Genomic DNA, 19,375 nt, shown 5'->3' on the forward strand with positions numbered 1-19,375 from the left:
TATATATCATTCCCGCCACAGTTCCCGCCACTTTATACCTTCCTTCCTATCAGAGAGTAAAGAAATGAAAAGCTTCACGGCTATCACCACTCACACTCAATTGTTTTATCAAGCTTTTCTTTCTCTGCGCTTTAAAAAAACAGAAAAAAGCAACGGAAAACAAAACAAAAAGAGAGAGCAGAAATCACAACAAATGTGTATACTTTAATTCGTTTCTTCCATCCGGAGAAATCCAACAACTCTCTCTCACTTTTTTTTTTTCTCAACTCGAGGAAAAAGAAGAAGAAGAAGAAGCAGAAGAAGATCGAAATTGGAGAAAAGAACAAATTGATTGGATTGAGAGATGGCGAGTACGAGCAGCGGTTTGAAGCCGTCGCTATCTCGGAGGGTCACACGTGCGCCGACGCGTATGGTGGATCTCCAAAACGACGATGAGAAAGTGATCGACAGCGAGCTCGTCCCCTCCTCCCTAGCCCCTATCATCCCTATTCTCCGCGTCGCCAATGAGATCCAGCCCCTAAATCCTAGAGTCGCTTATCTCTGTAACTAACCGCCATTCCTTCCTTCTTTCTTTGGCTTTAATTTCTTCAAAATATATTCTGATTTTTTTTTTTTTGGTTCAATTAGGCCGCTTCCATGCGTTTGAGAAGGCGCATTACTTGGATATAAATTCAACTGGACGCGGTGTTCGCCAGTTCAAGACATATCTCTTGCACAGACTTGAAATGGTACTTCTCTATAATTCTATTTCATTCCAATTTCCGCGTTTCATGACATATAATATAATAGGTGAGAGTGTTATTAGTTGTTACTGTAATACTGTACTGTGATTACTACTACAGACATATAAAATTGAATTCTCATCTTAGCCTCCATTCTGTGATACCTTTAAATTTAATAATAGCTACAGGATGTTCATAATAGTTAATTGTCAGTTACTTTTTTAGCCGCGTTGCTGTTATTTATAGTTAATCTCAACATCCTATTGCATAATTGTCCATATCTCTCTTATTGCATATCTCTCTTAAGCTAGCTTGAATACCAAATCTGATGTGATTTACACCGTTAACTTTTATGAAAAATTTAAGTGTGCAATTTTTAAGATGAAAATTGACTTCAATTGAAATTTGAAAAATAATTTTAGCCTTGTCACAACTTTTAAAATATAAAACTTTATGACTGTGAAGACTAAACTCCATATTTTATTTCACAGGTTCTAAATGTGAATGAAAATTATTTTTAATCTTTCAAAATCTCCTTTGCAGGAAGAAGACGATACAGAATGTATCCTTGCAAGCAACGATCCAAAAGAAATTCAGTTGTTTTACCAGAAATTCTATGAGGAAAATATCATAGGCAGCGAACATACAAAAAAACCGTGAGGCTTGGCTTTGAAGTTTGAACTGTTGACATGCCTAAATTTTTGTTAAGCACATTATTCAAATATTATTATTATTATTTTTAATAATTTTATTTTTTCAACTGATGAAGGGAGGAGATGGCTAAGATTTGTCAGATTGCATCAGTATTGTATGAGGTGCTGAAGACAGTTGTACCTGCTGGAAAAACTGATGAAAAGGTTTTGTTTATCTAATTTTGGTTTCCTGACAGGAATTCTTTTAGTACCCATTTGGTGTGGAAAATGCTGAAAATATTGATTGATGTCCAATTGATTTTGTAATCACAGACAGAAAGATATGCCAAAGATGTTGACAAGAAGAAGGAACAGTATGAACACTATAACATTCTTCCACTGTATGCAGTTGGGGTTATACCACCAATTATGGAATTTCCGGAGGTAATTAAAATGCAGCTTATGTGATCTTGGTTGTTTTTGTGTTCATTAGACCAGTTCTAACTAATCCTTCAATTTCACCTTAGTTGTCTTTCTTCCTTCTTATTTTAAAATAATGATATAGATCAAAGCAGCACTTAATGCACTACGTAATGTGGACAATCTTCCAATGCCTAGAATCCATATGACTCATGGTGGCCCTGATGACAGTCCAGTAATATCAGCAGAGAGGGTTAAATCTATCAATGACATACTTGATTGGCTTTCATCAATCTTTGGATTTCAGGTAAGATGTGTCTTGAATGTCTCCTTTAAATTTTATTTCATATCTACTTTTTAGTTGCCATAGGCTGGTAAGCCTACCCTAAGCATGGCCCATTGTGTAGGCTTCCACTGCACCAGATTTAAGTTGCTAAAAAGAATTTGTAATCCTGGTTTTTGGATTTCCCTCAATGGAGGTGCAGCTTATACCACTGGACCACAACTTCTTCATTAAAACATACATACATACATACATATATATATTATTGTTATTATTTTAAACTAATAAAGAAGCTATTAGATTATGTTAAGGTCTAATAACAGGAAAATTGTGTGGTGCAGAAATTGAACTTTTTGCTTGTCCTATTGACCCTCTTGTAGGATTATGTTAAGGTCTCTTAAAAGAAACTTAGTTATCTTGGTAAAAAATGTATATCATTACATTTTGTGAAAAGTACTGAGAGAACAATGAAAAAAGCAAAAGAATCTTGATTTAATGTCTGCTGTCACAGATTACAGCACAGTCAAAGATAGACATAAGAAGGGTCTAGATTTAACACCAAAACATGACCTGCCTCTCAATTGTCCCTTCCAACCTTTTATAGAATGTAATGCATTCTGTTAACTAAATCCAGAAACTAACCACTCGAAGTCCCACAAGTGTTTTTAAATTTGTTTCCACTAAAATGATATTTCTTTTGAAGGAAATATGAAATACAACTAGTAAATTGTTGTTTTCTTCAAATCCTTGCGTTGTGAAGGGTTTTCTCTCAAGAGTGTAGGAGTGTGGGCGCACACACACACATTGACACAAATGAAGTTTTAATGTTTTCCTTTGCTAAGGACTTATATCTGAGGAACCTATACCATTTACTTTAATTCCTTCTTTGTGTAAAATCTGGGATCTTATACCTGTGAGGGTGACTTTAGCAATGATCCTTCATTCTATTGTGCTACTAGTTATATTATTCGATCATATGAAATATTTATGCAGGAAATATCAGTACAGCGGACTAGTTTTTTGTTTTTTTGGATCTTTTTGGGGCGTGAAGAAAGGGAATGTAGCAAACCAGAGGGAACATCTAATATTGCTCCTTGCCAATATGCACATACGGAAGAAGGAAAGTGATCATACTGAGGTAAAATCATAATTACTATTTGCTGTGGAATGCCTGTTATTTGATTTTCATTTCTCTCTATTTGTCAGTAACTTCCTTAAGTTTCATCTTTATATATTAAAGATTGATAAGAAGCTTATTGCAGCTGGATAGTGCCACTGTACAGAAGTTAAAGATTAAGATTTTCAAGAATTATACTTCGTGGTGTAATTATTTGTGCATTGAAAAAAATAATAAGTAAGTGATTTTTTTGCTGTCCAGATCATAAGCCTAAAAAGTTACAATTCTATTAGACTTGGTACCAAACCATATTTACCACATTAGCACTTACATTTTTTTTTTCCTGTGTGCACTTTACAGGACTCCTCGAGATTGTGACACAAAGCAGGTAGACCTTATTTATATTGGACTTTATCTTCTCATATGGGGTGAAGCTTCAAATGTCAGATTCATGCCTGAATGCCTTTGCTTCATCTTCCATAATGTATGTTTCTTATTCAAGTATACATTTTCCATTATGCTATCATATTGTTTCTTTAATTGCACTAGCTGACTAACAAAGCTTCTGTTATTACTATGTTTAATGTTATCGTGAATCCTTAGATTTTTTTTATTATTTATTCTTTTAATCGTGAGATTTATCTTTGTTCTTGCCATTGCCTAGCTCTACATAAATCAACTTATTATATTATCTTTATCCTTATGCATTCAATTCATTAGAGATTGACTTAGAACTTAGAACATATCCTCTGATACCAATCTGTTGCATGAGCTTTTTTTAATTTCAGCACTAAACTACCAGGTAGATAGTTTCCCTGGCTAATTGAGGATTCCAGGTTAGGAAACTTTCACAGGTGACTAAAATTAGGATTTTGGTTGTATTTGTGACGGGAATACTTATTGGAGGCTAAAACACAGCATGTAGAAAGTATGGAGAGAGATAGAAGATGGAAAGGAACGTGGTTTTGCACCAAGGTCCGTACATCCAACAGGAGCTGCAGCACAAATCAAGCATTTACGCTTGTCCCAAACACCTTTTTTACGGATAATTCAAAAGTTGCGGGAGGGAGGATTTGAACCCTGGCCGATTTTGTTGGAAATACTAAAAAATGCCAGTTAAGCTACAGGGTTCTTGTCTTGTCCCAATCACTTAGAACTGTTTTTATCTTATTTATTTATTTTGTAAGGTTGAAATTTATCAACCATCTTGTTGGCTTTATTCCGTACCAATTTGCTTGTAATTTAGCACTTAGTAACCCTGTATTTAGGTGGGATTATTGTAAGAGTAGTGTGTGAGAGGATGTGAAGAAAAGTTCAAGTATGTATAAGAAAGCAGAGTTTCATAGCTAAGACTCATGGCTAACTCGCAACTGGCAAGCCGTCAACTGCAGGCACGTGAGATGCACACATGGGGAGCTGAAGGGTCGCGCTAGCTATCACACTACAGAACAAAAGTCTCAGGCTGGCCAGTCCGTTACGTCGCGACTTGAACTCGCGACTTGGATAAGCCGCGAGGTCAAGCTGCCAATCAGTCCTGTTTGGCAAAAATTGTCTCTTCGTATTCCAAACACACACCACTATATATAGACCCTTATACCCACTTAACGGAGAGAGCTTCCAGAGAGAATTTTGTGAGAGAAACCCTAGAGAAAAACAAGATTGCCTCATCCCCAATCTTTACCTTAGAGACTACAAATTCCTCTACTCTTTTCCTCTCATTGTCACATCCTTGAGAGGTCATTGACCAAATCCTTATCTCATCACACCTACGTCTGTGAGAAGGTTCATTTGGTGCTAAGGGAAGCAGTTTGGAAGGAACCAATATACATTAGTTGATGCTATGGTCTAGTAGCAGAATTCGGGAAACTAAAGAAGAAATGAGTTTGGCGTAACCTCGTTGGAGCAAGAAGCTGGGAGGGCTTAGGTACTTGGGTAGATTAGGCTTAGAGAGTCTTCTGCTGTTCATGTATCCCAATTACATTCTTTAGTGGATTATTTGACCGCTTGGAGGGCGGCGGAGAGGTTTTACGCCCAGAACTTCGGTTTCCTCTTCGATAACACATCGTGTGTTGTCCGTGTGTTTGCATCTTCTTTCCCTTTATTTTTACCTTATATTTACTGCTGTGGATGTGTTTATATTTGGCATAGATTAGTTATCAATTCTGTGATTGACTTATGTTCATGTTCCGCACATTAACTTTTTGATTATAAACTTGAATTGGTAATTTTATAATTTGGGATCTAAACATTCAAGGGTGTTTTATACACATTTTGAACTTTCATATTTATTTATAATTTATAATTAACACTTAAAACTTTAAAACTATTAGGAAGGAAAGAATTGAATCATTTAACTATTATTCTAACACTCCCCTTAACGTGTGGGATCACATTCCCCTTTAATAGGTTGTGTCCGACATGTGGGATTTATAACATTTTTTTAATAATGGGAGATAGAGTGGAGACAAGGTTTGAATTCAACATCACCTTGTCTAATACCATGATAAATTACTCTTCTTCTTTTTTTGGGACAATTGTATTTATTATGGCATCAAAGTAGGTGGTCTTAAGTTCAAAATCTCTGTTTGCTCTACCTCCCATTTACAACAACAACAAGGCCTTAATCCCAAAATTTGGGGTCAGCTATGGATCATCTATAGATTAGATTGGGTCAGCCACATGAATTCTTTTCCTTTATTCTATCCTACCTAAAATCATGCTCTACTTCCCATTTAAAAAGTTAAAAATCTTACATATTGAGCCTCACTTATTAAGGGGGAGTGCTCACTCATGAGGGGAAGTGTTAGAATAATAGTCAAATTGGTGAATTAACCATTTCCTAATAGCTTCACTTATTAAGGGAGAGTTCTTACTCATGGGTGGAAGTGTTAGAATAATAGTCAAATGGGTGAATTCACCCTTTCCTAACAACTTAAGTTTTTGGACATGTGGTAGTTTATCAGTTCTAAACAAGAAATGCCAATTAATTGAAGGAGTCTAGAATCTCACTAACAACTTGGGCCCCAGAAGGAGGCTCTCTTTACCCTCCACCTAAGCTGTGCAAGAAGGGCCCAAAGCCAATCCCAAGGAATAGTGAAGTTCATAGGGTCTTTTTGTTGTGCTAAGTTTTGAGTTTAGGCCCTGTTTTTTGTTCTAAAATTCAAAATGCAAAAATCAAATCTAACCAACTTAAACCACACTTAAATTGAACTAAGAAGCGAAAATTATTTTTTCTGAAAGATTTGATTCACTGTGCATGTTTTGTTAGATTCAAATTTGTTAATGTGATTGTGAGACTAGGGATTTCATTTTTGGTTTTCATTTATGACTAGTTTGGCCGCTGAGCAAAGATAAGAAAAATGGATGTTACGGAAGTTAATAAATGAATGTAGATTGTAGAGTACTGTACTCTAACGCCACTCTACTGTGTGGCCTAGAATTTGAAGTCCTTTATTTTCCTCTATTTTCTAGGCAAAGTTTTGCCACAAAAAAATAGATAAGATAAAAAAAAATAAAAAATAAAAAGAAAAAGAAAAATAAAGAGAATCAAAATTTGGAATTCCATTAATATCCAATTTTGTTGCTTAAGTAAGTAAAAATCCAGCACAACAAAATTCGGTTGGGGGCAGAGATTTTGGGTTGTAGGATGGGGACTTTGCTTATGACTTATCTTGGTATGCCGTTGGGGGCTTCTTATAAATCACCCTCAATTTGGAATCCTATTCTAGAAAAAATTGAGCAGAAGTTAGCTGGGTGGAAGAAGCTGTATTTATCAAAGGATGGTAGATTGATGTTACTTAAGAGTATGTTATCTAGTTTGCCTAAAAAATTCGGTACTGGTTTACAAATTGACATTGTTAGTATCAACAATATAATAAATAAAATTTTAATTATTTTTTTTGTTTTGAATTTGAAAGTGAAGATATCAATTTGTAAAGCTATATGATGATATTTGTAACAGCATTACTCATTTACTCTTTTTCATTTTCTTTCTCTAATTGGATTTTCCTTTTTTGTTTTTTATGGTGCTAATTGTTGATAATTTATTTTTATTGATTTATTATTCAACTTAAGAAATAAATTAAACAAAACTATAACTGCATCAAAAAAATATAAATTTATTTATATCACAAACATGTTTATATCACCAAGTTTCCTTCTGAGACAATGCCCATATTGTTACACCTTTCATGCAGGATGTAACTTATCTGACAAGGAATTTCGCTACCTTAGGATAGTTATTGAGAAAACTGTAATCTCTTTTATAGGTAAAACCTTCTAAGACTTAACATAGTTCTTAAACCAAATGGGTTCTAACCACGCATTAAAACCCAAGTAAATGAACCTCAAAAGAACAAAAACATTGACTAGTTAAGTGTGAAAGGAAGATAATGGGTGAGAAAAGTTTGGTTAATGATATTGTACAAAATACATTAAGTTTACTAGAAATTGCATATTAACAAAACTTGTTTCTTATCATTCAATAAAGGAAGTACTAACTAAAACTCTTTCTCCAATAAATTACTAATATCAACTTTACATAAATTAAGACTACCAACTAGCAACTTTGAGTGCTGGAAATCTTTCACCATATAACATGATGATTGTGTTTAACATTGATGATTATGTTCTTCACATTAAGAGAGAGAGAGAGAGAGAGAGGTATCCATTAGGATTTTGTGTGTGAGGCCATTGCATGGGTGTATGTGGAGTCCTATATCAGGCACATACTAAGTTGATTAGAGTTATATAAATGGGTATGGGAAGCCCTATTTGTGAATATTTTCTTTTGGTGTATCGAAAAATGTGGCTAGTATGTCCTTAGATTAATATAAACGGTATCAGTGTCAACCTAAGAATATAATACAACTTTTAGTTACTGCAACACAAGGCAAGTTCCCTTGATAAGGGCATTAAGGATTTGAGTGGAGGAAATTGTGATACCATATCAAGATTGTGTGGATTTGAATTGCGTGAGATCATTGTTCTCTTTTGAGGTATTGTGCAAATGTGATTAGTATGACTTTTGAGAGAGAGAGAAAGAGATTATGGTGCACATAACCTAAAAAATTCAATATGTTTATTCAAATTCTCACTTATTTGACAATTGAAATTGCAAATCTACAATTAGATGATGTTATAGCAAAAATAGAGCAAATTTTTTGCTTTTGATTTGGTTGGATATTGTAAATAGCGTCATAATTTTATTTACAATCTCCCAACAAATATGTTTTAATAAACCACATACTTAGTAAAAACAGTTACATTACTCTTCTTTTCTAGATACGGATTTATTTTCTGGGTTGTTTATATAAATTGTCCACTAATCTGTCTTCCTTTAAGAATATAGACAACTTTATGTAATATAAAGTAATTATCTTATACCTATCGTTTTATCATAATTTTATTTGATTCAAAAACATTTTGTATGGGAAAATAACTCTTGTTTTATAATTGCATAAGATGGCACATGAGGTACATGGGGTATTATTTAGCAATCTCCACCCTGTCAGTGGAGAAACATATCAAGAAGCAGCTCGTGATGAAGAATCTTTTTTGAAGGACGTTATAACCCCTATCTACCAAGTCTTGCTCAAGGTAATTATGATCTTGTACTGCCTGCATTAGTTTTTGCAACATGTTTCAGTCTGAAATTTGGCTTCCATTCAATGCAAAAGGAAGTTAAGAGAAATAAAGGAGGCAAGGCAAGCCATTCAGGATGGAGAAATTATGATGATCTAAATGAGTACTTTTGGTGAGTTTCTTGAATTTTTAATTCTGTTTCATACTTCTGACAGATACTAAATAGCTGGAAAAAAAAAACATATTCCTTTTCTCTAGGTCTGATAGGTGTTTAAAGCTAGGGTGGCCAATGAACCCCAAAGCAGATTTTTTCATTCATTCAGATGCAATGCAACCTGCAAATGAGGTACTTATCTTTTTTATTTTAATTCTTTTAAATTAGTTAATAAGTTGTAATTAAGTCATGTTTTTGTATATTTTATGGTATTTTATGAAATAATTATTTCATTCTTGTCCTATTTTAATGAGTTGGACATTATTGTGTGCATGCAAGTCCTTACACATACAACATAGATTTGCATACGTGTGTAGCGTAGGCTTTTTCTAAAAGAATATTGTCAAAGTTCATTTGTATTTGGCAGAGAGTTAATCAAGCTGCTGCTGGAAAGAGAAAGCCTAAAACAAATTTCGTAGAAGTCCGCACATTTTTGCACCTTTACAGAAGTTTTAATCGAATGTGGATATTTTTTATATTGGCTTTCCAGGTAGCTTATTATTTAAAAAGGTTTTCTTACTTTTTGACTCTTCTCTGGTTGGAATATACTTACCTGATTTAGTTCTGATTTTCAGGCAATGTTAATTGTTGCATGGAGTCCATCTGGATCTCTTGCTGCTTTTTTCGATGCAGATGTCTTTAGAAGTGTTTTGAGCATCTTCATTACTTCTGCTTTTCTTAATCTTTTCCAAGGTACTGGTGTTATTTCTCCATGTAGCTAATTCTTTGGTGGCACTTTGGGTGGACGTTCACAAAATAGAGGTCTTATATTTTTATAACTATTTGAAACTGTTGTATTGGTTATTAGTGCAGCAGTTAGTTTTAAAATAGCATCTATATCCTGTTTGAATGTCATTCTAGGGGGCTGACTGGGGTTTCATGGTGTTCTCTCATCTTCTCTATATCTGCTCTGCAGCCACTCTGGATATAGTTCTTAGTTGGAATGCCTGGAAGAGTTTGAAATTCAGCCAAATACTACGATACCTTCTGAAGTTTGCAGTAGCAGCTGCGTGGGCTGTGATTCTACCAATTGGTTATTCCAGTTCTGTGCAGAACCCAACAGGAGTGGTGAAATTTTTCAGTAGCTGGGCTGGGGATTGGAGGAATCATTCATTTTATGATTATGCTGTTGCACTTTTTTTGATACCCAATATCCTCTCTGCTTTACTGTTTTTCCTTCCACCTTTACGGAGACACATGGAGCGTTCAAACTGGCGGATTGTCACTCTTGTTATGTGGTGGGCTCAGGCAAGCATGTCTAACATTGTCACTTTTAACTTATGTTTTCTGCTTCTTCTTCTTCTTCTTCTTGTTGATGTCTCCTTTTTTCCCCCCTCTCAATCTCTCTTTTGAGTGTTCTTTGCCTATTTTGATTTTTTGATTTTTTTTTTTTTTTTTTTTTAAAATTCAAATTTTAATTTTCTGTAGTGATAAAAAGCTGAATGGGTATTCCTTGCTATGTGTGTTGTTGGATGGCCATATAGGAATAAGAAAAAGGTGAAATGAGAGGATATTTATAATGTCTTGAATTCCTTAGGAAGACAAAGAATTTGAGTAATGTTGATAATACCAAGTCCTGACTTAGGAAGTATAATTGTAACTAAGGCCATAGAAATAAAAGTTCCATTATGCTCGGAGAACTTTGCATAACTTATGAACAAAGAGTCAAATTTTTTTATAAGGACCATTACATATTGCTATTATGAATATTCGTTTACATTTCACAAAAACAATCACATATGTTCAAGTACTCTTGGAGTAACAAAGAGATAGCTTTGTAGTTGGCGATTGATTTGCGACATTGGTTCTCTGTGAAGAGAGAGTGACTAGTTCAACTTTTTGCAGTAGGAGTGGGGGGCTTGGGCTCATAATATACAAGTTCAATTACATATATTGGAGGTTTTGTAAGTTGTATTATATTGCAACTATCTTCATAATAGATGTGTGAATTAAGCTAGGCTCTAGAGCGATTTTATTATTTGGGTTTTCACTTTGTGAACAATTCATCTTGTATGTGTGCGTGATTTGTGGTGAAATGGCTGGTTTATAGTTTTATTCATATTATGCATTGGAACAGTAAGATGTTCTCCGGCTAGAAGTTTAAGCTTGTCAAGTTGGTTTAAATCATTGAAGAACTTAATCTCTCTTTGTGGATCTTTGTCATGCTCAATTGAATAAGCTAGTGACCCTATTGAATCTATACATGCGTCAATTTTAGATGAATTATATCTATTATTTTCTTTGCCCCTTCCTTTGCCCTCACACTATAGCACTCTTTGCAGTATGGAGCCTCGGATTGATGACGGGTCACGGATCTTGCAGCCTGGTCCTAGTGATGCGTCATTGTTGACGCGACAGCAACATCATCGATCACATGCCATTTGGAATGGCGAGGTGAAATATCTAGTTTTAACAACTGCTTTAATTTTTACGTTATTTTTGACTTTTAGTTAGCAAGTTCTTTCAAAATTGTATTTGTAGTTCTAATAACTGCTATAATTTTTATTGATTTTGCAGGACTCAGGCCCACTGACGTGCCGTGGTCGCACTAAGGAGATGGCAAACATTCAAATGCGAGATAATCGGGTGATTGACATTATCAAGTTGCTGAGACTTGAAGGATTGTTTAGGGCCCTTCTAGAGAGATAGATAACTGTCTTATAACGGCCTAGTTGAGCGATGGCGGCCAGAGACTCATACGTTCCATCTTCCACATGGTGAGATGTCGATCACCCTACAAGATGTGGAGGTCATTTTCGGACTTCCTATAGACGGTGAGGTATTGGTTGGGCCGACTAATGTGTTAGATGGAACTTGGAGGACTCTTTGCATGGAGTTGCTTTGTTTTACTCCGGCGGATGACAACAAAACTTTGGTGGGGCAAAGACTTCTTATCAGCCGCCTTCTTGAGGCCATTGCAGCGCCATTGCCTCATGACGCAACGGAGATTCAGATACACAAGTATGCCCGGTGTTATATTTTAGCGCTACTAGGGGATAAGCTTTTTATGGACAAGTCGGGATATAGGGTGCATCTGATGTTTTTGGAGCAACTGCGGAACTTGCGTGATCCGCCACAGTATAGTTGGGGCAGTGGTTGCTTGGCCTGGTTGTATCGAGAGTTGTGTCGGGCAAATGAGAAAGGGGCATCGCAGATTGGTGGGGCGTGCACCTTGATCCAGTATTGGGCATGGGCAAGGTTGCCATTCTTGTGCCCGAGGATAGAGCCTGCTCCTGGATGTGATTATGGCCCGTGGCCGTATGCTCCACTTGCCGTTAAGTAAGTATTTTTTTGATATTTAGTGTGTTATGCAATGTACTCTTCTTAGTAACTAAGTAGCTACTTATCTTATGTTATTCGCTCGTAACTGTAGGTGGGTGCGTGTGCCAGGCTCGAAGAGTAGGCCATCCGGGATGGCCTTAGTCGTCTATCGTGAGCAATTAGTTACAATGCAGCCGAACCAGGTAATAATATTCAAAAATTTTGTTTGGTTATGTTAATTTTCCTTAAGAATACGATTGCTTCATACTTTAACATATTTTCCGTTTTAATTTTTGTTTTTCCTTGTATCTATATATTCTCTCTTGTTTCACATTTGAAGATGCTATGATAATTGTTTTTTGTTTCTATTGTAGATTGTATGGCAGCCATACGAGGCACACTTCGCCCACCTTCCTGACTTCTGCGTTGCAGGGAGGGGTACGTGGACAGCAAGGGTGCCGCTTGTGTGTTATTGCATAGTGGAGATGCACCACCCGNAAGAGAGGGTTAAAGGTGGTTTGATAAGTTATTTGATGGCTATTTGGTAGAATAAAGTATGTAGGAAATTAGGGTTTTGACAGGTAAAAGAAAGGGCTTGAGGAATTTGTCTATGTGTGGTTGTGGACCTGTGGTGGGTTAAGGTTTAGGAGAGTTTTTAGAAACAGATTTAGTGTTTTTGAAGAAAGGGTTAAAAAAGGTAGTTTGATGAGTTATTTGATGGCAATTTAGTAGAAGAAAGTATGGTGGAATTTAGGGTTTTGATAGGTAAAAGAAAGGGATTGATTTGGGTTGTGAGGAAGAAGAAAAAGAGAGATCATTATGGTGTTTAGGGGCAGTATGAACACTACCTTAAGAAGGAGAGAGAAGAACCCACAAAGGCCAATGTGCCTCTCTGCTCTTAACAATCAATAACTTTATTAATCAACTCTAACTTTTTTGTGTACAATAAAACACTTACATATAACCTTCTTTTAACTTCCCATGGTAGAACTAGGACTTCTACTTTGACTGGTAAACCAAAACCCATTTGAATTAAACCAAAGCCCATATATAAAGACTCATTAATAAAAGAAACCCATGGCCCATACCCAACAAGTGTGAAATTACTAAAATACCCTTGACTGTAGAATTAACAAACAAAATATAAAAAACCTAACTAAGTACTATGGACACTTATACTAAAATACCCTTGACTCTAGAATTAAAAAAGAAAAAGAAAAAAGAAGACCTTACCATTTCATTGTTGTTACTTTTTAAATCCAAAATAAACATAAATTATGTCCAAATATAAAATATATGTACCTAAAAATGATACTAATTAATTTATTGTCGTATCCTAAACGTGTCGTATCCTAGTTTTTCAAGAAATGTCATGTTGTTGTACTACGTATCGTGTCCATATCCTTGCTACATTGCTTATTAACTACCACGAACACTCATCCTTGGGTTTTGCCTTAGCCTTAGGCTCCCAAAGAAGATATTATTTTCTAACCATGATATGGTTGCGCCATTAGTTAACTCAAATGGAAAATCGTTAATATTTAGTATGATGGTGGTCAAAGTAGTGCTGGTGTTGGCGGCACAAAGGAATGGAGAAGATGAGGGCACAAGGAAATGGCAAAAAAAGGTGTTCTGCTTCTTAAAAGAAAAAAAATATATATTTTCTGCCTGTTCTTGGTTGTTTTTCGTTGACCAACACATCTCTCACACCAAATACTAGAAAATACAAAAACTATTTTCCAGAAAATATTCTCTGCTGAAACAAATGGAGCATATTATATGACATTCTTAGCCATGTTTGCATGCTCAGTCTTTAAGTTAGGGCTATATGATATTCATTGCATATTAAAATTATAATTGATGTGGGAAGGTAGTTCAATGCTGTCTACAATTGATTACATGGTAGGCTAAGGATGATGATATTAATGTTAGAATTTCGACACAGATGACAGGATTTTGAGGCTTTTGAAGTGACTTGGAAATTGGTTAGACAAGTTGAATAAGGTGGAATTCTCACAAGACTCTCAGGGCAGCAATCATTTTTTTTCTTTTGCGCTCCACAGGAAAAGTTTTAGGGGTGGGGGGTAGAGTGGTGGGATTAGGACATGGTATCAGCAATTGAGGCCCAAATGCATAAATCATTTGCGTAATCAATGCCATCTGCTTCAGCATCTCCTTGTTAGCATCAGCTCATAGTCAAGTTGGATTTTCTATTTACTGCAGCTTAAGCTGTCAAACGTCCTAAAGCACTTGATTCATCATCTTAGCCATCTCGTAGCATCTGCAGCTTAAGCTCTCCAAACATCTAAAACCCTAAATTCCCAATTTTAGACATCCATTAGCAGAAACCAAGGGCACTTTAAATGTCTGAAGTACAAGTTTTACAAAGTTTGTTAAAATTGAAATTTTAATCATCTTTACCTAAGCAGAAGGTATAAAATTAACATCTTGAAAACTCACCAGCATGTCTAGAATCCAAGAATACGCTAGTTATGCCTATGGCCTATGTTAATACATGCACAGATGTATAAAAATTTACATTTAAGTTTGCATGTGTGATTCTACATGCAAGATGTATTCATATGAGTATTTGTGTTCATAAAAATGCATTTGAACTAAATTAAAAACAAGATAGAACCCTAAGGACATTGAATCAAAACAAATATTTAAGGAATATTCACCTCCACATAGTAGCTAATGCAAGCTTGCTGATTAACAGCATAATCCAAAACATGTATACCTAAGTATAAGAAGATGGAATTCTGTTAATTGAAAAATCCACCTCCAAATCAAAGCAGAAATAATAGACCAGATTTAAAGGAATAGCACAAAATGGATAGAAAAGCTCTTTTGAACTAATCCATGGAGATAAGAAAAAAGAAAAAGAAAAAAAATCTTTTTCCTTACTTCAGCAGAGAGAACTATCCTCATGCATGCCCCTTCCTATATAAAGTTTGGCTGCTATTAAAAGCCCAAAAACACAATCTTGATTATTGAACTTGCTAACAAAATAAAGAAAACTCCTTAATCCATTTATTCTCAATCCCACCAAAACGAAATTCTGATTTCAATGACATCTATGTCTACAAATATAAAGCAATTTCAAACAAAACCCAAATGGGCATGTATCAAAAGCAACTGAAAACCCAAGCAAATCCACAACCCAGAAACAAAAACAACAGCAGCAACAATGTGTAACCCACCATGCAAAAAGCCCAAATATTCCCATAAAATTAATTCCGCAACAGAGGAACGGAGAAGTTTTACCTAGCAAGCGAGCTGAAGAACGAAGAAAGCGAGCTGAACGAAGACAACAAACAACGCAGAAGAGAGCCCGCGGAGGCTGAGAGCACAGGGTGATTTGGGACTACGAGTGAGTGAGTTTGAAATTTTCGAGTGAGAGAGTGGAGTCTGAGAGAGTGGAGTCCGAGAGAGTTTGAAATTTTAGAGCGAGAGACTGGAGAGTGAGTATGAGAGAGTGAGAGTGCCGTTTTAAGAAATTAAAAAGTTTGTAAATTTTAAACAGAAAGCGAGTTTTAAAAACTCGAGAGCCATAAAGCGAGTTTTTAAAACTCGCTATCACGTGCTATGCACGTGGTAAAATTTTAAACAGAAAGCGAGTTTTAAAAACTCGAGAGCTATAAATCAAGTTTTTGAAAAATTTTAAACAGAAAGCGAGTTTTAAAAACTCGAGAGCTATAAAGCAAGTTTTTGAAAAATTTTAAACAGAAAGCGAGTTTTAAAAACTCGAGAGCCATAAAGCGAGTTTTTGAAACTCGCTATCCACGTGGAAAACTTTGTCCAGTCAGTAATTGAAAAATAACAAAAACGAGTTTTCAAAACTCGAGATCTAAATCAAATCTCGAGTTTTATAAACTCGAGATGCTAATATTACATATTCTTTCGTAATTGGCCAACTAACAAAATAATTACCGTATTACAGTTATTTAGAAACAGTGTCCGGAAAACAAGGTAATTTCAACTTTAATCAATCTTGTAATGTTCGCTCAAAGTTCTTTAGCATTTGAAACTTCAGTAACTTATGTTTGAAATATAAATTTGTTTTTTTACCGAATACAAATAAAGCTTCACACCTATGTGATCAGGAAATTTATGCAGGTGTGTTGATCAATCTTTATATGTTTGACTTGGTGTCTTTCATCTTCATTGTCTTTTGCTACATTCTAAACTTTGTCACGGCAGGAGAACCTCCTTCACCGGAAGACCATTGCGAAGTTTTCTCAAGTGTGGAATGAATTCATATATTCAATGCGAATGGAAGACCTTATAAGCAATAGGTTCTGATTGCTGCTTTTCCAGGAATTCATTTTATATCAAATGAATCATATTATATCTCTAATTGTTTTATTTGAATTTTTATCATTCAGGGACAGAGACTTGTTGCTTGTTCCATATTCTTCAAGTGATGTATCTGTTGTGCAGTGGCCTCCTTTTTTGCTTGCTAGTAAGGTATATTCTTTTCATGCTACTTGCTTTAATTTTAATATTGAACACAAGATTTTTGTTATTTACACACTTTTTTTCTCACATGTGGTAGATTCCTATAGCATTAGACATGGCAGATTTTAAAGGGAAGGATGATGATGATTTGTTTCGGAAGATTACAAGTGATGATTATATGCATTCAGCAGTTATTGAATGCTATCAGGCACTCAGAGATATTATATATGCCCTTCTGGAAGACGAATCAGATAGGATGTAAGTCAGAATCATTTGCATTACCAGCTTGAATGGTCTAAATAATCTTAGAGGCGACCTTGCAAGACTCATGATGTCTTAATTTTTATTGTGAATCAGGATTCTAAGGAATATATGTTATGAAGTAGAACAGAGTATAGAGCGGAACAGATTTATAAATCATTTCAAGATGAGCGAGCTGCCTCAGCTCAGTGAGAAGTTGGAGAAATTTCTAAAGCTCTTGGTAACATTCATCCTTTATGTTTCCCTAGTATTTTAATTGTTGAAAACTTCATCATTGAACTGATTGACATAGTATGGACATTGTACTCGTTAATTCTTACTGTCTTGCTAATTATGTTTGTAAATTGACAGCTAGCAGAAAGTGAACATTTTTCTGAGCCTCAAATAATCAATGCCCTCCAGGACCTTTAAGGAGATTATAACACAGGATATTATGATTGATGGTCATAAGTAAGTAGTGAGAGATGTATACTTAGAGGAGACATAATTGTTGTTTTTTTAACTTTAGAATGAACCTTCATGACTCCGGTATACTGTTGGATTTTCTGTTCCTTGTTAGAATCCTTGAAAGTGCTCACCATGGTCAGAAAGAGCAATGGTTTGAAAGGCTAGCCTTCCAACTGGCGTTCAACAAATCATGGAAGGAGAAGGTAGTCCTTGCACTCACACTTGCAATTAAAAATGTTTACTATTTTATCTAAGATCTTCTTTGCTATTTATCTCTTATGTTTCTCTATAGGTCGTTAGGCTTCATTTGCTTTTGACTGTCAAGGAGTCTGCCATAAATGTGCCTCAGAACTTGGAGGCTTGCCGACGCATCACCTTCTTTGCCAACTCCCTATTTATGAATATGCCAAAAGCTCCCAAAGTCCAAAACATGCTGTCCTTTAGGTTAGTCACTGAAAACAAAAAATTTGTCAGAAAAAAAGGAATTTAAATGGAAAGAATACAAACAATTTTTAAAAAAAGATTCATTGTTACTAATATGGAAAGAATATGGTATGATGCCAAAAACTAACTCCTAAATCATTTGTGACTAATTGCTGCAGCTTGGTATATATTGAAGGATTAATATGGTTCTTGTGCTATGTTATTATTGAATTCTAGATTTGGTTTTTTTTTTTTTTTTTCTTTTCATTACTTCACGATTCACTCTTCTGCTTCATTACTTGATAGCATATGAATTCTTGCATGCCCTTATCTACAAATTTTTGTGTGGAGATCAGCTGGTAGATTACCATCTATTCTCAAACTATTATTCCAATGACATTTCATTTATTTATTTATTTTTTTGGATATATGGCCTAGTGTTTTAACTCCATATTTCAAAGAAGATGTACTTTATTCTGAAGATGAAGTAAAGAAGAAAAATGAGGATGGGATATCAACTTTGTCCTACCTTCAAAAAATATATCCTGGTTAGTTTCAATTTCATTGCTATGTTATACTTTTTATTATATGACATAGCTGTGAACTTAGAACTGCCTATCTGGTCACAAACTAGATGAATGGACCAATTTCCTAGAACGCATAAAAGATGCTATAAAAGATTCCAAAGAGGAGAATCTTGAGAAAGAAAAGATGGAGTTCATTCGTCATTGGGTATCTTACAGGGGGCAGACACTTGCTAGAACAGGTTTGATAATGAAGAATTTTGTGGTCTGTCCTTAACCATAATTGTGTATGAATCCAACTTATACTTTGCACCTCTATCAATGTGTTTGTGCCAGTGAGAGGGATGATGTACTATAAGCAGGCTCTAGAACTTCAATGCTTCCTGGAATTTGCTGAAGATGAAGGTCAGTGTTTTCTGTGACAGATACATATTTAATTGTAAACTAATTCATTCAACTTTTTATTCCAGCATATTTTAAAAGTTAATGCTATGGCAAGACATTTTTAATGATCTATTCATTGTTTTCTTTGCAGCTATTCTTGGTGGCTATCGGAACTTGGATCATAAGGAGTTTCAAGATCGTGCACAAGCCCTGGCTGATTTGAAGTTTACATATGTTGTTTCTTGCCAGGTTTATGGAAATCAGAAAAAATCTGATGATGCTAGAGACAGAAGTTGTTACATTAATATTCTGAATCTGATGTTGACGTGAGTCATTGTTACAATTCATTAAACATTGATAGTTTTTCAAAGAGATCCAAAACGTGTCTTTGAAATATTTAAATTCTTTTTAGGAACCCATCTCTACGTGTTGCTTACATAGATGAAAGGGAGGAGACAATAAATGGAAAATCTCAGAAGTTGTATTACTCTGTTCTTGTCAAGGGAGGGGAGAAGTTAGATGAGGTATGCAAGAATAATTTATTTATGTTTGAGGTCTTTATATTCTGTTTGTTGGCTGAAAGCATTAAGTTTAAGTGGTTACCCCTACTAGGCTTATCATTTGTTCAAGCTGCACGTGGTAT

At 35.2% G+C, this 19,375-nt stretch overlaps 1 protein-coding gene across 1 annotated transcript in view; it reads left to right on the plus strand.

Annotated features, from left to right (window-relative positions):
• Positions 1-267: 267 nt before the first annotated feature.
• The window catches only part of LOC111990125 (callose synthase 7), a 33,080-nt gene continuing 13,972 nt past the window's right edge, over positions 268-19,375 (plus strand). The window contains 28 exon segments of the mRNA XM_065765058.1: positions 268-542; positions 628-728; positions 1,266-1,378; positions 1,492-1,579; positions 1,688-1,798; positions 1,920-2,081; positions 3,109-3,195; positions 3,320-3,411; positions 3,535-3,658; positions 8,638-8,772; positions 8,853-8,929; positions 9,016-9,103; positions 9,339-9,461; positions 9,547-9,664; positions 9,888-10,219; positions 16,436-16,530; positions 16,621-16,702; positions 16,791-16,951; positions 17,051-17,174; positions 17,306-17,362; positions 17,364-17,404; positions 17,514-17,604; positions 17,694-17,845; positions 18,263-18,372; positions 18,459-18,590; positions 18,685-18,753; positions 18,884-19,058; positions 19,145-19,256. Coding sequence (XP_065621130.1) covers positions 344-542; positions 628-728; positions 1,266-1,378; positions 1,492-1,579; positions 1,688-1,798; positions 1,920-2,081; positions 3,109-3,195; positions 3,320-3,411; positions 3,535-3,658; positions 8,638-8,772; positions 8,853-8,929; positions 9,016-9,103; positions 9,339-9,461; positions 9,547-9,664; positions 9,888-10,219; positions 16,436-16,530; positions 16,621-16,702; positions 16,791-16,951; positions 17,051-17,174; positions 17,306-17,362; positions 17,364-17,404; positions 17,514-17,604; positions 17,694-17,845; positions 18,263-18,372; positions 18,459-18,590; positions 18,685-18,753; positions 18,884-19,058; positions 19,145-19,256 — 3,351 coding nt within the window. The 5' untranslated portion in view covers positions 268-343.

Source organism: Quercus suber, unplaced genomic scaffold (genome assembly GCF_002906115.3).
Source record: "Quercus suber isolate HL8 unplaced genomic scaffold, Cork oak 2.0 scaffold_2, whole genome shotgun sequence".
Classification (NCBI taxonomy): Eukaryota; Viridiplantae; Streptophyta; class Magnoliopsida; order Fagales; family Fagaceae; genus Quercus; species Quercus suber.